At 31.7% G+C, this 22316-nt stretch overlaps 3 protein-coding genes across 3 annotated transcripts; 1 reads left to right on the forward strand and 2 right to left on the reverse strand.

Annotated features, from left to right (window-relative positions):
• Nucleotides 1-2107: 2107 nt before the first annotated feature.
• Nucleotides 2108-3459, reverse strand: LOC121217844 (pathogenesis-related thaumatin-like protein 3.5). The gene is made up of 3 exons (XM_041094312.1): nt 3380-3459; nt 2591-3254; nt 2108-2416 (listed from the first exon to the last, which is right to left on the reverse strand). Exons 1-3 carry the CDS (start codon nt 3426-3428, stop codon nt 2278-2280), a joined length of 852 nt encoding a protein of 283 aa, XP_040950246.1. The 5' UTR covers nt 3429-3459; the 3' UTR covers nt 2108-2277.
• Nucleotides 3460-12151: 8692 nt separating this feature from the next.
• LOC107904986 (cold shock protein 2) lies at nt 12152-13339 on the forward strand. Its single transcript, XM_016831529.2, has one exon. The coding sequence runs from the start codon at nt 12438-12440 to the stop codon at nt 13005-13007; it is 570 nt and encodes a 189-aa protein (XP_016687018.2). The 5' UTR covers nt 12152-12437; the 3' UTR covers nt 13008-13339.
• Nucleotides 13340-17509: 4170 nt separating this feature from the next.
• Nucleotides 17510-20081, reverse strand: LOC107904987 (flavonol synthase/flavanone 3-hydroxylase). Its single transcript, XM_016831530.2, has 3 exons — nt 18725-20081; nt 18288-18615; nt 17510-17915 (listed from the first exon to the last, which is right to left on the reverse strand). Exons 1-3 carry the CDS (start codon nt 19183-19185, stop codon nt 17703-17705), a joined length of 1002 nt encoding a protein of 333 aa, XP_016687019.1. The 5' UTR covers nt 19186-20081; the 3' UTR covers nt 17510-17702.
• Between the last annotated feature and the right edge of the window lie 2235 nt (nt 20082-22316).

Consider the following 22316-nt stretch of genomic DNA (forward strand, 5'->3'; position numbering starts at 1 on the left):
CTTATTTAATAATCACATTCATAAAAACAGCCCTCGACTCTAACTTTTTCAAAATTACAATTTTGCCCCTAAACTTTTACATAATTACATTTTTGCCCCAAGGCTCGGAAATTAAACTTCATCTCTTATTCTTATGTTTTATAACATTCTGAACATTTTTCCCTTCTATGGCAACATCAAATTCCCACTCTAACATGTACTTATGAACATTAGGTATTTTTAACGATTATGTCGTTTTACTCGTTTTCACTTAAAATCGCTTAGCAAAAGTTGTTTAACATAATTTCTAGCTTCATATTCTATCATAAAACATCAAAATAAACACTTTTCACCTATGGGTATTTTTCCAAATATAAACCCTAGGTTAAATTATTGCTAAAATAAGCTAAATTAAGCTACAGGGATCTCAAAAACGTAAAGAACATTAAAAACGGGGCTTGGGATCACTTACTATGGAGCTTGGAAGCTTGAAAACCCTAACTATGGCTTTCTCCCTTGCTGATTTCGTTCATATGAAGAAGATGATGATTTTTGCCATCTTTTTCCCTTTTAATTCATTTTAATTACTAGATTACCAAATTGCCCCTAACTTAAAAATTTTCTATTTCACTTATCTCATGTCCATTTTTGTCTACCAAGTTACCAATGGTATAATTACCATATAAGGACCTCCAATTTAAAGTTTCATAACAATTGGACACCTCTAACATGTAGAACTCAACTTTTGTACTTTTTACAATTTAGTCCTTTTGACTAAATTGAGTGCCCAAACGTCGAAATTTTCGAACGAAATTTTTAAAAAATCATTTTGTGAAATTGTAGACCATAAAAATATAAGAAAAATAAATTTTTTCTCATCGGATTTGTGGTCCCGAAACCACTATTCCGATAACCTCAAATTTGGGCCATTACAGTAATAGTAAGTTATATTCTAATATTATTGAGAGAAGTTAAGTTTGAATTTTAAAAACAATATTAATAAAATGGACACCCACGAACTCGAAAATTTAGTCTCTATAGAACATAAAATACGTTGGTTCTTAAAAAATTAGAATAAATTGGTTGAATTTCAAACAAACCTTATGGTTAATTATTTAAAAAAAATCATATGTATTTTTATACATAAAACAATAACCCGTAAAGATAAAATAAGAGACAAAAGTAAGCCTATGTGATGGTTTGATAGTCAAGGGTGTTCATCACCTCAGGTGTTGTCTGAGTTTGAGTCACGTTTATTGTTCGGGCTTTACCCTATTATTATAATTTTTTTTTAAAAAAGACAAAAAGTAAAAGTGATTAGGGCCAAATTGGTTTAAATTGGTTCATCATTAAAAAATTTATATAATATTTTAAAGTTTTCTAAACTAAATTAGAAATAAAATAAGCTAAAAAATAGAATACTTAACTTCGTTATATTAAAACTAAAAATTAAATAAAAATAAATTTTCAATAGTCACACCTTTTTCACCAACGAATCCAAAATTGAAAAATATATATATATATATTTAATTGAACCAAATTTAATTAAAAAAAATGGAACCCTAAACCCCATCATTCAAATTATTATTTTTGTTCTTTTCTCCATCCTAACCTAAGTTTAATTCACGTAACTAGCAGTAATGTAGACGAAGGCTAATATGACTAAAATGATATAAAAATATTATATAACATTATAATTTATCACACCTACTTTGTGGTGAAAATTAATAAATTTTAATATATATTATATAAATATAAATATAAATTAAAATAATAACAATTTTAGATATATACTTTAAAAGAAAAATAAAATAATATTTTAAGTGTATGATTATTTTGAGAGGTAGGTATTTATTATAACCTAAAAGTCTTAAATATTTCTATTTTAATATTATAGTAATTTAACTTTGAGATGTACTATACCGATTAAATCTTAACTCGATTGGTACGGATATTATTGTTAACGTAAGAGGATATAGATTTGATTGGTATGAGTATTATTGGTATGGGCATTACTGTCAGAACTTATAATGAACATCTCCACAGCATTAGAGAATTCTTAGTGAAGCATAATTATATATGCCGAAATTAAACATTGCAGCTATTTTTTTTTTTGAATATAGCAGGTATTTAATTTTTGTTCTAAGAGAGTAAAAATGATCTCATATTTACAATAAGAGACTTGAAATGAATTAATATTCAAATGAAAAGAAAAATCAGGATACAACCATACATGCTTTGCCATGTTGGAGAGAAAAAAAGATGGTCCTATTTCTAAAACAAAGAATGATTTTTTCCTTATAAAAGGAACCTGAGATTAGCCATCAAGAGTGGTGCAAGTAGAGTTGCCCACCATCTTCCTACCGATGGGTTTAAACCATTTGCTTTGTTCTTGCAAACAAGCTTGTGATCATGATATGTGCATACTGGTTGATTCCTGGATTTAATCGAAACATCAGACAAAAAGTTTTCAATTCAAAAATCACCAATTAAAAGGAGATTGTAAAATGGGTTGCTTTCATTATTAGTTCCAAAATAGGACAGTTTCGATTTCTGAACTTGAAGCTTAACTCGGTTTGAGATCGATATTTAATCGGGAAAAGATACGAACCTGGTTGAGCAGAAGGTGATGACATAATCTGCACCAGAACAAGTGAAAATACTAGTAGGATCATCATATGCATAACTATAGGAAGTAGGGCATGCAGACTTGAAAATGTTGGAATAATATGTAGGTCGACAAGTTGAAGGGTTTCCATATGTCCCTCGGCAACAATATTCGTCGGTGTCAAACACGTCGCATGCGCTTCGGCAAGCTATAACCTTCCCTTTGGCCTTGACAGCGAGTTCGGAAGGGCAAGTATGCCTGACGTCAGAGTTACATCCAGCAGTGGAACAATTTCCCTTACCGTTTATCGGTGTAACGGATAGTGGCAGATTGAATCCGTCAACGAGGCTAACATCGTAAAAATCAAGAGTGGCAAGTGTAAACTCAGCGAGTGATACCGGGGTTTTGCCGGCAACTCCGCACTTAAGGGTTTGGCCACAGTCCCCTGTTTGGCATGGACCATTTCCATTGTCGTCGAACTTGCAACCAGTTCGACCCCATATGCGGCCACTCCAGCCAACCGGGGCGTCAAAGACGATAGATTGGTGTGATTTTAATTCAAGACCTCCACCATTAAAGCTTTCACCAGGGATAATTCCAGGCCAGATAGTATCCTTGCAATTGTTTATAATGGTGAAGGTTCTTGCACATTCATACACTTTTGCCCCTGCCAAAGTCCAAGAAATAGAAAATATCGGAAAGAACTTAGAATCGCTATTTAAATGGAATAAAGCTATGTGTGGATACACTGTTACATTATTATAAAGAATATGGAAGAGAATTTATGAATACCTGATGAAAGCATGAGCAGTATGAACAAAAGAGGTAAAAGCTGATCCATTTGGTGGTTTTATCTGTTTGAGGAATTTGCAGTAGGTATGTATAGAGAGAGAGACATTTAAAGCAAAATGGGGGATGAAGAATACGTGCAAAGGTAACGTAGTAAGTAGGAAGAGTTGAAGTTGAAAAGGCATTAACCGGTCATAGGGAGGCTTTTCCATAGAAGGTAGGCTAACGTGATTCTTTCCCTAATCCTTTTCCGCAAGTTTATTCAGGTTCCCATCTTATTTTATGATAATAATTGCCACCCTACCTTCTCTTTTTTGTTGCTTTATTGGATTAATATTTTCTGACAATATTCTGCTTCTGCTACCTCAAAACTTAAAACTTGTTTCAACACATACATTACTATAAGGTTCCTTTAAATATATGCAACAATGTTCACAGGCTTGGACTGATTCACACATGATCCACATCTAATGTTTTGGATCAACTTAAGACGGTGGAGGCCTAAATAAACCAAACATGAAACCATTTTCGAACTCTAAGAGTGCGTTTGGTTCGCTATATTGGATTAGAGGTGTATTGGATTAGAGGTGTAATAGCAAATCAACTGTTTGGTTGAATGTAATGGAATAGAGGCGTAATAGTAATCTTGTGTTTGGTTGAATAGAATAGAGGTGTAATAGCATAATGGAAAAAAAACTAAAATGACTAGAATACCCTTAGCATAAATTTGTTTTGGTAAATGATTATTGTTATTGTTATTTAAATTTTAATAAGATTATTATTATCAATAATAAATATTTTAATCATATTTAAACATAATTATTATTAAATATATTTTAATTAAAATATATAATTTAATAAAATTCTTAATAATTAGCAGAAATTTGTTTTGGTAAATTATTAAATATTGTTATTGTTAAATATTGTTATTGTTATTTAATATATAATAAATATTGTTAATAATTAATATAAAAGTATTGTTATTAGCAGAAATTTATATTAAATATTGTTATTGTTATTTAAATTTGCTTAAGATTATTATTATCAATAATAAATATTTTAATCATATTTAAACATAATTATTATTAAATATATTATAATTAAAATATATAATTTAATAAAATTCTTAATAATTAATATTCTTATATGAATTTACTCAAATCATAATATATGATACTGTAAAATATAAATTAACATAATTATTATTAAATATATTATAATTAAAATATATAATTTAATAAAATTCTTGATAATTAATATTCTTATATGAATTTACTCAAATCATAATATATGATAGTATAAATGAAAATTTGAAATAATTAATATTAAATATATTTTAATTAAAATATATTATTTAATAAAATTTAAAATAATTATAACTAATAAATTATATTTTATGAATTTGCATAATTTAAAATAATAATTATTACATATAATTTAATAATTAATATTAAATTTCATAAAATTGTATGCTTTTAAATTTTCTTATATGAATTTATACAATTTAAAATAATTAATATTAAATGTAATTTCATAAAATTCTTACTAATAAAATGTTCTTATATCAATTTACTAAAATCAATATATAACTTGAGAATTATATTCTGCATAAACATAATTAACTTATATTAAGAAAAGGTTAAACCTAAAATGAAATTGTACATCACAATCCATATGTTATATAGTTTTACAACATCAAAAAGTTTGAACATCGATATTTAATGGTGAGAAAGAAATCTTCTGACCCATTCCAATCGGGCAACAGAAGGTAAACTAAAGAAAACGATCATTTGAGTTGGATGATCGGGAATTTTACTCAAAGCATCATACCGCTGATCTTCGGTTAAACCTTCAATTGACCATAAGGCTGAATATAAATTTGAAGCTTTCTCTTCCATCTTTTGATGTTCTTCTGACCTCTGCTGAACTACCACATCGGAGGCAATACTCCTACTGATTTGATCGCCAACGGCTTGGATTTTTTCCCCCAACAAAGTGGCAGCCTCATCAAATGAAGAATACACATTATCACGAGCATCAGATTTCTTCTTTCTCTTGTTTGAAGATGAGGAACCCCCTTGGTCTCTATCTCCTCGCGGATCTGTACCAGAAACATCCATGTCGTCTAAAGAGACGCCGGCTTCGCAATCATAGAATGTGTTTCTCTCTTCATTCATATCTGTAGTACGTTCATCCTCAGCATGTATTTCTTCAAGAACATCATCAGTTATTTGAGCGTCTTTCCTAGTCGTCCGATCTCTTGCGTATATGGCAGTAAGCTGGTTGTAGTAAGGGAAAGAACAATGTCTGAACTGAGAGGCTTTTTTGTGACTCTAAAAAAATGAGGAAATCATATTAGTTATAAGTTTTGTAAAAAAATAAATAAATACTTGAAATACATTTTACCTTTACATAGGATTCCCAAACTGCATCTTCAGCAACAACGAGCTGCCTATGCTCGTCCCAACCAAAACCGCTGTTGTTTTGGCCATTAAGCATATCGTAAATGACTGACCATTCCTTTTTTAGGCACCTAATCCGAGATTCAATATTTGGCTTCGCCTTCAACATTGCTCTTGGTAAAGCCTTTTCTAGCATTTTTCTAGCTCGTTCAAATAACCGGCCTTGAATCCGGTATCAGCATTAAATGTTCCTACATTGTGCAAATCCACCATGCAAGAAACCAAGGCTGCATCTTCTTCTGGAATCCATTTTCTTTTGCTTCCTCGAGAAGCTTGAGAAGAAGCATGTGATTGTGGAACACCTGACATAATTATCTTAAGAAAAAAAGAACAAATTTACATTATTTACTGTTTTTAATATCATGAATCAAAAGGTGAACAATTTATAATATTATATCGTTAGTTCAATATCATGAATCAAAAGCTCAATACTAAATTGAATGAAATAACACAAAGTTTAGTACAAAGTTTCATAAACTAGATACATAAAATAACATCAACAAATTAATTGTAACTCAATTTGTCCCTAAACCTAACTAATTTTTAGATGCTTGCCATTCATCGAACATTTGGTTGGCTAGATCCATCCTCCAAGTAGCCCAAGCATCCGACGGATGAATATTTGTTATATTCGGTTCATCGTCATCCACCACATTAGTAGGTAATCCTTCTCCCACCTCCGCTTCAATGGGATCAATACTCATATGGGTTCAAATAAAATTATGGAGCAAACAACATGCAATAATAATTCTATTGAGCACCCTTACAGGATAAAACGATGGACTCCTAAGTATTCCCCATCTAAGTTTTAATAAGCCAAAGCATCTTTCAATGACATTACGTGCTGAGGCATGTTTCATATTAAAAAACTCTTGCGGAGAACTTGGCTGATAACCCTGACGCCACTCGTTCAAGTGATATCGCTGTCCTCTAAATGGTGCAAGAAATCCCTTACAATTTGTGTATCCAGCATCAACTAGATAATAACAACCTATAAAATAATTTTTTTAATAAATGAGTAATTCAACACACAAAGTTTGATCTTAATAAATAATTCAAATTCCTCTAACTATACTCTTTACCATGAGGAACTTTTAGTCCAAGTGTTCTACTAATGGCATCTCGGAGCACCCGTCTATCGGCAACTGAACCTTCCCAACCAGGAAGAACATAAACAAATTGCATCTCAGGTGTACAAACACCTAGCATATTTGTTGCCATGTCACCTTTTCGGGTTCGATATCTAGGTTTATCAACTGTTGGCACCATAATCTTGATGTGGGTTCCATCAAGAGAACCTAAGCAATTCTATATCACATGATATAAAACCTTGAGTTAGAATACTAATTTAAATCTAAGTCAACTAAATGTTGTACAAACTATATATAAAACTCAGTATAATACCTTAAACCATTTCCACATTGTGTTAGAAGAATCGACTGTAATTGGCTCTGACTTTTTAAATAAGACATCTTGTAAGCGTATAACAGCATTTAAAACACTATAAAATGCTCTGCTAACAGTTTCCCCGGACCTTCTAAAGTGATGCTTGATAACTTGATTTTTCAGGTGATGGGAGATGATATGTAAAAACATTGCTACTTGCTCATCAACAAGCATGAACATTGACGACTTCAATCCCCCTATCGATTCTAACATCTCACATAGTTTAAAAAAGGCAGTTCTATTCATCCTAACTTGTTCAATACAAGTCTCGTCACTAGCATATACAAGCCTCTTCACATAATCCCGTTTTGCATAAAAATCTAAGGTATAGGACCTAATCCTTGGTCTATAAGTCTGTAGGCTAAGGCTGACACCCATTCTAAATAAGAACCAAATCGCAATGCTACAGATTTCCAACCATATTGTCAATGCAAGACCAATTCTTTTACGCCTCACACTTTGTGCAATTAAAGGCAGACGAGCCATTACTGCAACATATTAAAATTAGAACACACTATCAATGAATTGAAGTTGCAATTACACATTATCAAATAAAAATAAACAATACAATTTTAGAACACACGAATCAAAAAATTATCTACTAAATGATATCGTTGCAACAAAGCTAGATCCCTGATTGCCCTCCATTATATTAACTATAGTAATTAAGGTATCAAAACTTGTTTATTTTGTAAAGCAACAAATTTTGTGGTATGATGGAGAAAAATATTTTGTTAAGCAACAAGGTTTGGGTTTGTTTTAGTACTTTATTTAATAATAATGTTAATTGAAAAATCATACATACGACTCCATTTTATGATTTCACATTATTGAACACTTTGAAAACAAATTTATATATAATTTTCCTTAGAAATAGTAAAAAAAGGGTTCAATAAATATGAATTTGGAGACCAAATTTTAATTAGATTTTCTTCACATGGTAGGTTTAAATGTGAAAAGATTTTCTAAGCAACATTATTTTTTTTATAAGAATGAGGATTTGCTTTAATAATCTTTTTTCTCTTGTTTTAAAACTTTTATAACATTTTAAATTTAAATTTATTTATTAAAATATTAAAATTTCTTGATTTTTAATAAAATATTAAAGTCCTTATTTTAATTATTGATTAGTCCTTATTTTAATAAAATATTAAAGTCCTTATTTTAATTATTGATTAGTCCTTATTTTAATAAAATATTAAAGTCCTTATTTTAATTATTGATTAGTCCTTATTTTAATAAAATATTAAAGTCCTTATTTTAATTATTGATGTAATTTTTAAAATCAAATGTATAAATAATTGAATCAACAATTATAACTTAAATATGGAAGCTCCACTTTCAAATAAATTTATCAAACAAGACACTAATTGCAACATGTATTGAAAAATGAAAAGTTGTTTGAGTAAAGATATCATTGTACTTTGTCAAGATTTTAAGATCGAGCAAAATCTGATTCCATTCGAAAAAGATAAAAAAAAAATTAGATTTTCATCAAATCAAGTTATTCAAAAATTTCAAGTTAACTCAAATAAACTGTTTGAGCTTTGATTTCAAGTCAAATTAAAATTTTACAATTCAAATAATTCGAATAACAAATTGGAATAAATGCTCTTTTGGTCCCTGTCAGTATTGAAAATGTATAAATTGGTCACTCTCTCAGCAAAAATGTAACACCCTTAACCCTTATTAATAACTTTTTAAAACTAGTCATAACCCACAACCAAATAACTAAGATCAAAATAACATATACAATATTGAACTTTTCAAAGAACCAAAAATTATACCTTTTATTTATTTAATAACTTGTGCACATACACATATAAATGTGTGCCACTAACCATTTCTCAAATCCATAATCCAAGTTAATTTATACATATACGGTCATTATAAAACTCTCAAACCATAGTAAATATGTGTTTTCATGATATTCACCAAAACATATACTTATATATGTGTCATTAGTAATTCATGATTTAGCCGATTTTACCATTTTATCTATTAAGACAGAGTACATGCTTATGAAATATAAACACCAATCCAAATCACATAGTCCCATACATCTTCTAAACAAGTATGTTCAAATATTCCTCTTTAATAAATACTATATTCCCAAATACCGAATGATCTCATATCAATACCTTAATTAACTTAAGCATAAGTTAACCAAACATATACAACTTGAATAGCAATTTATTGAACTATACATACTAAGTTTGGCAGCATAATATATATATAAACATACAAGTTATCGATTAACATATGAATTTCGGCCTAAAACGTATTTCTTCATAAATTGCATTTCACCTAAAACCATGCATTATATCACTCAAAAGGAATCAAGTACAAAACCAAATATACATACTTACCAACCAACATTCTTCCTCTAACAAAAAATAGTTACATTTCCATATAGACACAGATTTGCCAACTTCACATGATACTGAATTTTAACAAGAGAAACAGCCATTCTTTAAACCAATCATCCATCATTTTGATTATATTATAACAAAAGACCACTTATCACACACACCCACACAAAATTCCAAACACATGCTTTCAGTTGTTTCACGCTCTTAGGAGAATACCCTAAACACTTTGTTCGAATCTTGTCATCCGTAGAAAAATCAAAATCAACAATTAACACAAATAATCAGAAGACTGCAAGTTTGAACATTATTTTGAGCATTACTGCCATTGATAAGCAATCCATGCAGCAATTAACATAATCAATCACGCGACCGGAAAGCAAGAAAAAACAGAATAAGACGAACTCAACAACCATTCAGAAAATTTGCTCAAAGCTAAGATCTTTTAAGCTCTAATGCTTAGTTACCAATAACAAATTAAATTCTTAAATTCCCTTGCACTTAAAATAGGAGAATAAAGATTTAACAAGCAGGTAGAACCATCATGACCTACCAGGTTAAAGATAAAATAGAAATTAGAGAACAATCTAAAAAATTGACATTCCCATCAGGCAATTAGATCAAAACAAGAATTAAGCAAAAAAAAATAAACAAAACCCATTAAAACTAACAAAATCAAGCATACCCAGATCAATAAACATGAAATCAAACACGAAAAAATGGAGATCCAAACGAGATATAACCCAAAAAACTGATAAAAAAAAGTTACCTTCAAAGAGAATACTCCTACTGGTTTTGGAGATCAAAAAAGGACTCGAAAATTACAACAGAACAAACAAAAATCCAAGATTAGCAGAGAAGAGAGAACAAAAATCCGACTATTGTTTTCAAAGGATTGTCGGTCCTATGCTGATGAATAAAGACATACATGCATAATTTTCCCTACAATAGCCATAATAACAATATCAACAAAAAACAGTATGCATTTCTTAAGCCTAACCAACAACACAAAACACATTTCAATCGCGCATGCAATACAAACAAAAAAACTATGGAAAACTAACCGATGACGCAAATCGATTAGGAGAAAAGGGGCACAATGAAGAAGAACCTGTAAGGAGAAAAGGGGAAACCGATTAGATAAAAACAATAGAAAAGGTTGACCTCGAATTCTATCGGGTTAGGAAAACTAACCGATGACGCAAATCGACAGAGAGCAAATCGGCTGAAAAAGAAAAGAAAAGAAACGGGGGGAGCAAGCTTGAAGGAACAGAAGAGAAACAAAGGGGATCGGGGGAGGGTAAAACAGGGAAGGTTTGCTGAAGCAGTTCCTAATCTGGGCAAAAGGGGGGAATAGAAATCGGTGGTTTTCACCGATTAGGAAAGTAACCGATTACACCCGTATTACCAATACATTGAACCAAACACGGGGATAGAGAGGGATTAGGTGAGGCCCACCGATCTATGCCAATACACCAAACCAAACATGCTCTAAATATTAGTATCAAAATTTTGACATTTCTTATTTAGGTTTTAAATTTATAATTTTAAAATATAATTATTCTGGTAATTATATATCTTTTTGCTTACATTATATATGTTGATACTAGGATGAACAAGAGAGGAAATAAAGAGGTTATGGTAGTCTAATGGAGGTCGGTTCATCTTAACAAGTGAAGAGTCAAAGAAAGAAAATAAAAAGAAGGAGGAGACCGTGAAGGTTAAAGAAGTTACTTGCCGAGAATAAGTGCTCAAGGATTGCTTAGGGGAAGAAGATCTTTTTCTCATCATTTGGGAGGGAGAGATCCTCTTATCCTGTACTGGTGATGTGGCAAGGTGGTTACCATTATACTGTAAATAAAAGACATGTACAGTGGGGCTTATTATGTTATGCATTTTGAGAGAATACGAGGTCATTATGTTTAAGTGGGACCCTGAAGAGAGTGTTCACATTGAGAGGCATGTTCACACTGAAAAGCGAGAATGTGGTGAGCTGATAATCCAATGAAAGGGGATGTTATCTTCTATCAACAGGGAGTCTCATAGCAGTTGAGGACATCTTGACGGATGGGAGGTGAAGGATTGTCTTGAGACATCCATTTGATGCTTTTTGGGAGTGCCACGTGTTTAGCCTGGAAGAAGGTATAATAATATATATTCTATTTCAATTTAATGATGAAAAAATGAACAAGTTAATAAATATTTTAAATATTTATATTAAAATATATGATATTTTTTTATTTTATATAAATAAAATTATATATATAAATATAAAACAAAGAAACTATAAATTTGAAAAGAGTCTTGAGTTTAATTTATATTTTAAATGAATATTTTTCCAAATATTTTTTTTAAAAATTGCTCACAGTGTATTTGATAATAATATTAAAATAAATTGTATTATTAAATTTAGAAATATTTAAAGCTACTTTATTTTAAAACTGATAAGGTCTTCTGTATGTATTCTTGTATAGTATTTTCATTTTCAGTCACATATAAGTATTTCAAACAGAGGAGAAAAAGGCCAAAGCTAATCCATTCACAATTAAGCGACACCAGTCAAACACTCCAAACGGATAAACCACCAAATTTCCAAACCCTCAGATCCAATCCAATTCCTCTTTCTACCCTCCGATTTTTATCCCGCATCAAACACGAAAATAGCCCGCCCCCAATATTATTGGCGCAGCCAATAAATCCACACAGAAGAAAAGAAGAAAAAAAAAAGGCCCCGGTGGAGAAACTTATTTACTTTAGGAATTTTCTAGAACCTTCTCGAAGGCAATGGCTGAGGCGACCAGCACCCAGAGATCCACTGGCACGGTCAAATGGTTCAGCGCCCAGAAATGTTTCGGTTTCATAGCTCCCGACGACGGAGGCGACGACCTTTTCGTCCACCAAACCTCTATTCTTTCCCAAGGCTTTCGTACCCTCTCCGATAACCAACCCGTCGAGTTCTCCATCGATGTCGGTGAAGATGGCCGAGCTAAGGCCGTTGATGTAACTCCTATGCCTCGACCTCGCCGTCCTTCCCGTGGAGGTGGAAGAGGAGGATATTTTGGCGGCAGAGGTAGAGGTGGTGGTGGTTACAGGAGAGGAGGTTATGGTGGTGGCGGTGGCGGTGGCGGTGGCGGAGGTAGTGGCGCTTGTTATAATTGTGGGAGGACGGGGCATATAGCCAGGGATTGTTATCAAGGTAGTGGAAGTGGAAGTACGAGATATAGTAGCGGCCGTGGAGATGGTGGTGGAAATAGAAGATACGGTGGCGATAGCGGTGATGGACGAGGAGCTGGGGGACGATGTTTTAATTGTGGAGATGAAGGCCATTTTGCAAGGGATTGCCCTAACAAATAATTCAGAAAACAAAACCGGACATTTCCTATAATATTTTGTGAGTATAAGTTTTTCTTTTACGGTGTTTTGGAAAGGGGTTTATCAGCAAAAGAAGAAGAAACCGGAGAGTTGTCCATTCTTTCCGATCACGCTTACTTTTCCCGATTCCGAGTGATCTGGTAACATCGTTAAAAAAAAAAAAGTCCATTGTTTTGTATAATGTGTTGTAATTGTTGTCATTCTCTTAATTCTTATCGATTCTTCTTTCTTTAATCCTCTATTCTTAGTCTTTGCATTTACAGTATGAATGGGCAATCATTTGTCTTCCTTGAAGTAAATTTCTTTGTTTTTCATGTTCGCTGTTATTGACTATCGATTGCTTTTAGTTTTTACTGTTTGATGCTTGAAATATATAATATTTATGCAAGTAAAGAGCAAAAAGTAAATATATCCTTTTGCTAAACTAGTAAACATAGGTGACGTCTAACCCTTTTGTATCCGCACTAATTTTTAACAATAAAAATAAGGGTAAACTATATTTATAGTCACTTTTGTTTACTTTAGGTTACATTTCAGTCACTTATGTTTGAAATGTTACGTTTTAGTCATTTACGTTATTGTGTTGTAACATTTTAGTCACTGAACCATTAATTGTCGTTAATGGTGTAATAGTAAGCTAACATGACACGTTAAATTATCATTTCAAACAAAAACTTTAGGTTAAATTATACAATTAGTTTCCATAATTTTTTGTTTTGAGCAATTTAATTCTTTTATGTTCTTTTAACTTTCTTTCTTTTCTTTCTTTTCCATTCTCTTCTGCTTCTCCCTCTATTTTCCTACCTTCTTTATTTCTTTTAACATACCAGGAAGTCGAATTGGTAGTGAAGAAAGAAGCATGGTATGGGTTTATGGGTTTTGGTTATAGGGTTTTGGTTATAGGCAAATAATGGCGGTCGACTTCCTACTTCTTTTTTTATTGTCAATTCGACTTCCTAATATGTTAAAAGAAATGAGAAAGATATGAGAACAGAGGGAGAAACAAAAGAGAATGGAAAAAAGAGAAAAGTTTAAAGAACATAAAAGAAAAAAAATTAAATTACTTAAAACGAAAAAAAATATGGGATCAATTGTATAATTTAACCTAAAATTTTGTTTGAAATGATTATTTAACATGCCACGTCAGCTTACTGTTACACCATTAACGACGATTAATGGCTCAGTGACTAAAATGTTACAACATGATAACGTAAATGACTAAAACGTAACATTTCAAACATAAGTGACTAAAAAGTAACCTAAGGTAAACAAAAGTGACCATGAGTGTAGTTTACCCTAAAAATAATTAATTTATTATTTCATCTAATTATTTATTTTTAAATTAAAAAAAAAGAAAAATTAAACATACATGTCATGGGACACATACGCTAGAGTAACATAGGATAAAATGTATTGGCATATTGTGGGTTTTTTGGTTGTTATGGAAGGTACATTGGAGAGGGAAAGAAAGACACTCATGAGATTTGCGGGTCTCCACTTGTTGTTAGCAGCATTGTGTTATGAGAATCTTAAAAAGGGCATGTTGAAGGGCTCAACTGACGTGTTTCCTTTTGAAAAGGATGAGGATTGAGGACCATATAATCCTTATCTTGCTTTATAACATTTTGAGAGGTTGCTGTTTGATTGGCGGAGATTACATGTACTGTCACAAGATTTAGTATACCCTCTTAATCTTAAGGTTTAAATCATTTTTGGATTTTGAATTTAGTAATTTTTTTTTTCAAATTAGACCTTCAATTCGATAATTATTTTATATTGAGGTTTAAATTTTTTTTGTCTAAATTAGCTCATGAACTGGGTAATTATTCCCACGTTGGGTCTTGAATTTTTTTTCCCAAGCTAGTCTGTAAATATTTCTTTGAAAACCTTGAAGTTCAAGTCTTAATATAGAAACAATTGTCAAGTTCAATGATTAATTTCGTCAAAAAAAAGTTCAAAGCCCAAATGTGAGAACATTTGCATAGTTCAGTCCCCAATGTGAGAACGATTACCAAATTTAAGAAAAAAAAAAGAAAAGAGTTCAGCCCCAATGTTAGAAGTATTGCAAAGTTCAATTTCCAAATATTGATTTAACCCTAATCTTAAATTTTTTGCTTTCTTTTATTCTTTTTAGGGTTAAATAAGCATTTAGCTTCTAACTTGACAATTATTCTCTCATTGTAGCTGATTTTTTTGTTTAAATTAGGCCCTAAACTTGGCAATTCTTATCACATTGAAGCCTAAACTAGGCAACTATTCCCACATTGGGGTTTAAATCTTTTTTATTCAAATTAATTCCTAAACTTGATAATTGTTCTCATATTAGGCTTAAACTTGATAACTGTTTTTACATTAAGGCCTGAACTTTAGGGTTTTAAATAAAATATCAAGTACAAATTTGGACAAAAAAAGTTCAAACCCTAATATAGGAACAATTGTCAAGTTTAGGTCTTTAAAAAAATTTAGACTCCAAAGTGGGGATAGTTGCAACCTTATTGGTTCTTTTAAGTTTTTATTTTAAATATTAATTTGATATCTTTATTAAGTATTATTCTATCCATAAATTTAATAGTTGAATTGTTAAAATATTAATTATAAAAAAAATAAAAATAGTAAAACTATTTTAATTTTATATTAATGCAAGTGAACCTCTTCATTTATTCTAGTACTTATATTTTTAACCCCTAACTTTTCTACTCTTTTAAATTTTAAACTGAATTTTAACTTTTCTACGTTTTAAAAGTTTACACTGAATTTTAACTTTTTTTTTTGCTTAATTTCTTAATTTCATTGTTAAATCCTTGATTTCAAATTTAATTTTCTAATTTTCATTTTTGCTGGTTTCTTTATATATGGCTTTGTAAAATACAATCATTTTGCTAGAATTATTTCTAAATTTGTTAACTATCAAAGATGGAACAACTTCTAGAATACAATAAATAATATTAGATTATTAATGGATGGAACAACTTGGCCATATCCGACCCTTGGCCAAGAATGGAAGGGGCCATGGCTCTTGGAACAACACTGTTTAACCCAAACCCATGGCCAAGAATACAAAATTTCTTTTTGCCACTATTTAACCACGAAGGATTGATAATTAGATGTGATTATGAGTATGGACTAGGCCAGATCTAAGTATAATATTAACACATTTTATATTTATTTAAGTTCAATTTGGTTTGAAATACGAGTTTAAAATTTTATCCAAATTTATTCATATTTGTAAAAAACTGACCTAAAGTCATTTTAAGCCCGTTCATATTAATTTTTTTAAAAATTATATTATTTTAATTTAATATTTAATAATTTTATATAGTCATCTTAAAATTGTTTTAACGTTTACATTAGAGTAAGATTGTATATTTAGCATAAATTTATTTTTTTAATGTTATAAAATATATAATATATATAAAAAAACATAATATAAAGTATTATATATTTAAAATAGGCTAACCCGAATTTTAAATGTTCAAGTGGGAGCTTGACTCATATTTTAAACGGACTTAATTTTTGTTTAAACGTGCTTTTCGAGCATAATATTTTTGTCTAAGCAAATCAAAATGGAAAACAAGCATTGAAGTTAACTGTTGTTAGGGCTTATTAATGTGAAACGTTATACGGAGAAAAATAAAGTGCCCAACAAAACAGATGATAGAAACCACGGCGACCCATCAATTAACCACCCTTTAATTTAAACCGAACAGGCCGTTTCCACCATTCAATTTACCTACCAACAGTTATCTATATAATAATAATTATTGAAAATGTGATATTAGGATTTACCAGAAATATCTTAAGAAATACTTCATAAATGATCTTCCACTTTGCACCACTTGACATCCCTTGGCCATTCACTATTGATCACCCGCTCCCCCCTGTTTTTAATAGATTGCTTTTATTTCTTAATGCGAAAATAATTATTAAATTTAAAGATTATTTAGACCAAGAAAATTTAAATGTCAATGTGAGAGTACTTGTGAATTTTACTTAAACTTAATAAATATAATTAAATTGTTTAATAAATATAAATTTTAGATTATTCTACATTTTATCTTTAATTTTTTAACACAATAAAAATTTAAATGTCAAGTCTTTATAAGATAATGTATTGCTAAAATAAATAAAATACAATTGAATTAATTAAAAATATCCTCTATTAAGCCATAAATAACTCTTATCTGCTTTTCATTTTTACACTTTTCTATAGATAAATTCAATCAAATTATTTTTATTTTAGATTATGAATCACTAAAAATATTAAATTTCAATTGATTTAATTAAATCATTGAATATGCGCGTGTCTTTGAATTTTTTTTAAAAAAAACCATCTATTTAAAGCATAAAGATCGTATCCGCATATTCATAATAAAGAGTTTGTAACTTAATTTGCCTTAATCATGCTGATTATAAACAAGTCTTGTGAGACTATTTCGTTAGTCTTTTACTGTTTGCAGGTTTTCAGAAATGATGGAAACCATGGGTCATTTGAATGATAACCTAATAATCATTGAAGATGGTACAGCAATGAACAGAAGAAGAAGGATGGAACTTGAAACGGTACATAAAGCTTCACACACATATTCCTAGATACGGTAATTCTTATTCTCACTGCAGAGCTGGCCATGGAAGCTTGCTTAGCTTAAGCTGTAATTTTATTTATGGTAAAGAAACAGCTTATTTGGGAGTCTTGTTGAGCTTGCAGAAACAGTACTGAGAGTACTTTTTGGATTCGAATTTAGGTGGGTTTGCTTCATTAACGAGCTTAGGATGAGGCCCTACTTCTAAGTCCGATGGTGGCTCCACAAACACTGGCCATGAAATTCTTGTCTTCTCTTTATTCACTTTGGCCCTATGAAGCACACTCTTGTATTTTCCGTTGCTCACAATCTGTAAAAGTACGTTAATAATAGATAAATTAATGGGATAATTTTGGTGATTTTCCCCACAATACTATACAGTTTTTTAAGTCATATGATATATTTTTATCTATAAAAGCTAATTTATTTTTGTTTAAGGTGGACACTAGCATAGGCTAATCTAAGGGTTCGCAGGTTGGGGCTTCCTAAAATTAAAAAATTCAATTTAATTATTTAAAAATTGTAAAGATATATACTATAAAAAATTAAAATTTTATTTAATCTCTAAAAAATTGTTTTAGCTTCGCCCCTGCAATAAGTATATTCAAGTTGATATTAAAATATATATTTTAGTGTTATAGAAATTACTTAAAATTTAAGTACACAATTTTTTGTAACATACCTCGACTTGGTCTCCAATGTGAACAATGAGTGCATTAGGAATGTATTCAACATCATACCAATGGTCATCTTTACAAGCTTGGAGGCCCTGGACATCATTAGGCACCAATATGGTGATGGCAGACATGTCGGTGTGAGCCGGCACGCCGAGCGCCAGGTCCGGCCGAGGGCACTGCGGATAGTAGTTGATCTTAAGAAGGTAAACCATGCTGTCGCCACCCATAGCCTCCTTCATCTCATTCCCTTCCAGCCCTAACCCTAATGACAGACATCTAAACAGCTTGTTGACCACCCCATGCATGTGCTTTGCGTATTCCTCGTTATTCTTTCTGCCATTATCCAAAGAAAATCATACATAAATGGAAACATCCCATGAAATCAATATATTATATAGGTTAGTCCACGCATATATGTGAAGGAAAAATGTGGATTCGAGACCTGTAAGAAGGTGGGTTTTTAGGCCAAAATTGATAGTTAATTTCAGAAGGAGGCCAGATCTTATGGAAGAGATGATCAACCCAAGCTTTCTTCCCTTCAACTTCTCTTTGAAGCTTCGTTCCATAGCCTTCAATGGATTGAAATCCTGGGGACTTGGCGTAAGCTTCCTTTTCATGTGGTGGGAGCTCGAAGAAAGCCTTTCCGACCTCTTTCAGCTTCCCTACGGTTTCACGGGGAATGCCATGATTCACAACTTGGAACATTCCCCAATTACTGCTCGCATCCACAATGGCTCGGACAACCTTCTCTTCATCGGGGTCGCTTAGATCGATAACCGGGACCTCTAGCACCGTCCCCTGAACCGTAGTCAGTGCTGGCTGCTCGTACGTTGTCCTAATGAACTCTTCCGGGATTGTTTCTTTCGAGAAATTAGCAATCTCTTGCACTCTCACCACCCCCATTTCTCTCAAATTTTCTTGTTTAGATGTTTAAAGTAGCTTCACTATTTATGATTATATAGGAGCCGAAACATCCAACACAAAATTTCCAACAACCTATTGGTAGTTGCTAAAAACATAATAATTTTTATATGGAACAGAATCTACGTACCAAGAGATTTTTACATAAACGAGTTTCTTTTCTTATGACAGGAGATAAAAAATGTCAGCATCAAAACCAGAATTAGTTAATTGAGTACCCCACATATTCAATTGATATTTTACATGTTATGATCCATGAGATTTAATTTTATCAGATTTAATGGTTACCTTTCTCAATAATCTTACTTTTACAAATTGAATTTGATTTCTCTCCCTAATAATACAACGTGCCTTAGTATAAAACGCAATTATTACTTATTATGCGCATTACATCTATAATCCAACACTAACCATATTAAATTGACAGTAATAAATTATATTACACTTTTAAGAAGAGGATTCATATTTGAGCTTTGGAAACAAGATTATTGAGTTGAGAAAGCCAACTCCAAACCACAAATATAAACTATAAAACAAATATGAAAGATAAAAAAAAAATTAAAATATAATAAATTTAAAGTTCTTATTAAATAATTTTATGACGTGATAACTCTGTAAAAAATAACATATATGATATAACAACGATAAAACAAAACTTATAACCTTATTCATTTTAAGGTTGACCTTTCTCTATAAACTAATATGTTAGAACTTGAAGTATAAATTGATTCAATATGTTCTCTCCCCTTTTTCTTTTTGGTTCATATAGGCTTGTGTATATACTTCACTAATAATCTATTCATATGAAACCAACGTAGTAACCTTTCTTAAAAAAAAAAAAAACTAATAACTATATATGTGCTTTTTACAAACAATTTAAAGTTTGAGGATATTTCATTAGAATATTTATAGTTTTCATTAATTGCTATAATTAAATTTTTTAAATTTGAAATAAAATATATTGAAAATTAAAAAGTAATTGAATCCAGTTTCATTAGTAGTATACAACTATTTTACTAGAATTATTTCTAAAATGTTTAAATATCGACAACTTCTGGAATGCAATAAATACAATATTAAATTATTACTTATGAAAACAAAATTAACAGCGTGAGGCCGAGGACCACCAAAGGGGAAAGTAGTGGTCTGGCGACAATTATTGTAATATTTATGGTATGTTGGTAAACAATTATATTTAAAATATTTTATATGTTGGAAGATGGCAACCAGCCAACTACCAGCTTCAAAGTGGATGATGTTGGGTATGGGTCCCACTATGTGGGAAAAATCCATATTTTCTGCCACAATGTTTTGCCTTCTTTTTGGTTTTGTCAAAAGTTAATTTTTTGGCCTTTTAACGTGGGAGTGGGCAGCATTCTTAATTGAGAGCAAAATTCTCAATTACATCCAGAGAGAAAAACAGAGAGTGAGATTGAAGCTTGGTGCAGCAGCGATCAACTCCTCGATCGAAGGTCCATCCGTGGTTCGATTGAGCTGATTTTTGGACAGCAGCTAGGCGATAAGGTGTCGACTTTGTACGGTCGGATTTTTCATCCGAGTCTTTTAGCGTCGGAAATACCCATTTTTCAGCAGCTGCATTTTTTGGTGATGTTCTCTCATTTTTCTCTCTTTTGCTAAAGATTACATGTTGTTAGCCTTGTCGGAGTTGAATGCTTGTTGTAGGCTTGATATTGTGATCTTGTAGCCGAACATTTGATGATAGTGGAGCTCTTTATCGGACTCTAAAGTCCCGTGGTTTTTACCCCTAATTTAGAGGGATTTTCCACGTAAAAATATCGGTGTCTCTATTTATTTTTGTTGTGGTTGCATTAGTTGATTTGTGGTTGATTAAGGTTGCTAGAGAACATATCTTGTGCTATTGTGCTTGCCATAATTTTTGACAGGAGTTATAAGGAGAGAAAGAACACCGGTTGTGCTTTCGCTTTGTTTCGGTTGTTCGGTTTCTTCCCAACAAACTGGTGTCAGAGCTTGGTTATTGTGTCAGATAATTATGGAAATTAATATGAGCAAGATGATTATGTTGAATGGCACAAATTATCAACTTTGGCGGAATAAAATGAAGGACTTGTTGTTTGTGAAGGCTTTGCATCTTCCGGTCTTTACTACTCAAAAACCCGATTCGAAAAATGATGAAGAATGGGAATTTGAGCACCAACAAGTGTGTGGCTTTATTCGGCAATTTGTTGAAGAAAATGTTTACAACCACATTGATCAAGAGACACATGCTCGAACATTGTGGGAGAAGCTTGAAAGCTTGTATGCTTCGAGGTCGGGCAATAACAAGTTATTTTTGCTGAAGAAAATGATGGCGCTGAAATATAAAGAAGGAATGTCTATAGCTGACCATGTTAGTGAATTTCAGAGTGTGATGAATCAGTTGCTTGGTATGGGTGTCAAATTTGATGACGAGATTTTAGGACTTTGGTTGCTTGCTACTCTACCAGACTCTTGGGAGACCTTTCGAGTCTCACTCATTAATTCTGCCCTACAGGGTATTATTACTTTGGATTTGGCTAAGAGTGGTGTGTTGAATGAAGAGGTTAGAAGAAGATCTCAGGGCTCTACATCACAGTCCGAGGTGTTGGTTATCGAGAACAGGGGGAGAAACAGAGACAAAGATGGAAAGGGTAGAGATAAAAGCCAAAGCAAGTCAAGATCGAGATACAAGAATCTTGAGTGTCATCATTGTGGTAAGAAAGGTCATATCAAGAAATATTGCTTCAAGTGGAAGAAAGAGAACAAAGGTGGTGGTGATAAACACGATCGGAATGACGATGAAAAATTCGAGCGTGTTGCTACTGTTACTCGTGAAGATCTGTTAGTTATTTGTGATGAGAATTTGGTCAACCTAGCATGCGACGAGACTAGTTGGGTGATTGATACTGGTGCATCACTTCATGTCACGTCGAGGAAGGAATTCTTCACATCTTATACTCCTGGTGATTTTGGGGTATTGAAGATGGGTAATGATGGTTTGGTTTCGGTTATTGATATGGGAGATGTTAGCTTGGTAAGTAACAATGGAACAAAGTTAACTCTCAAGGATGTCAGACATGCACCGGATGTCTGTTTGAATTTGATTTCTGCAGGAA

Source organism: Gossypium hirsutum, chromosome D05 (assembly GCF_007990345.1).
Source record: "Gossypium hirsutum isolate 1008001.06 chromosome D05, Gossypium_hirsutum_v2.1, whole genome shotgun sequence".
NCBI lineage: Eukaryota > Viridiplantae > Streptophyta > Magnoliopsida > Malvales > Malvaceae > Gossypium > Gossypium hirsutum.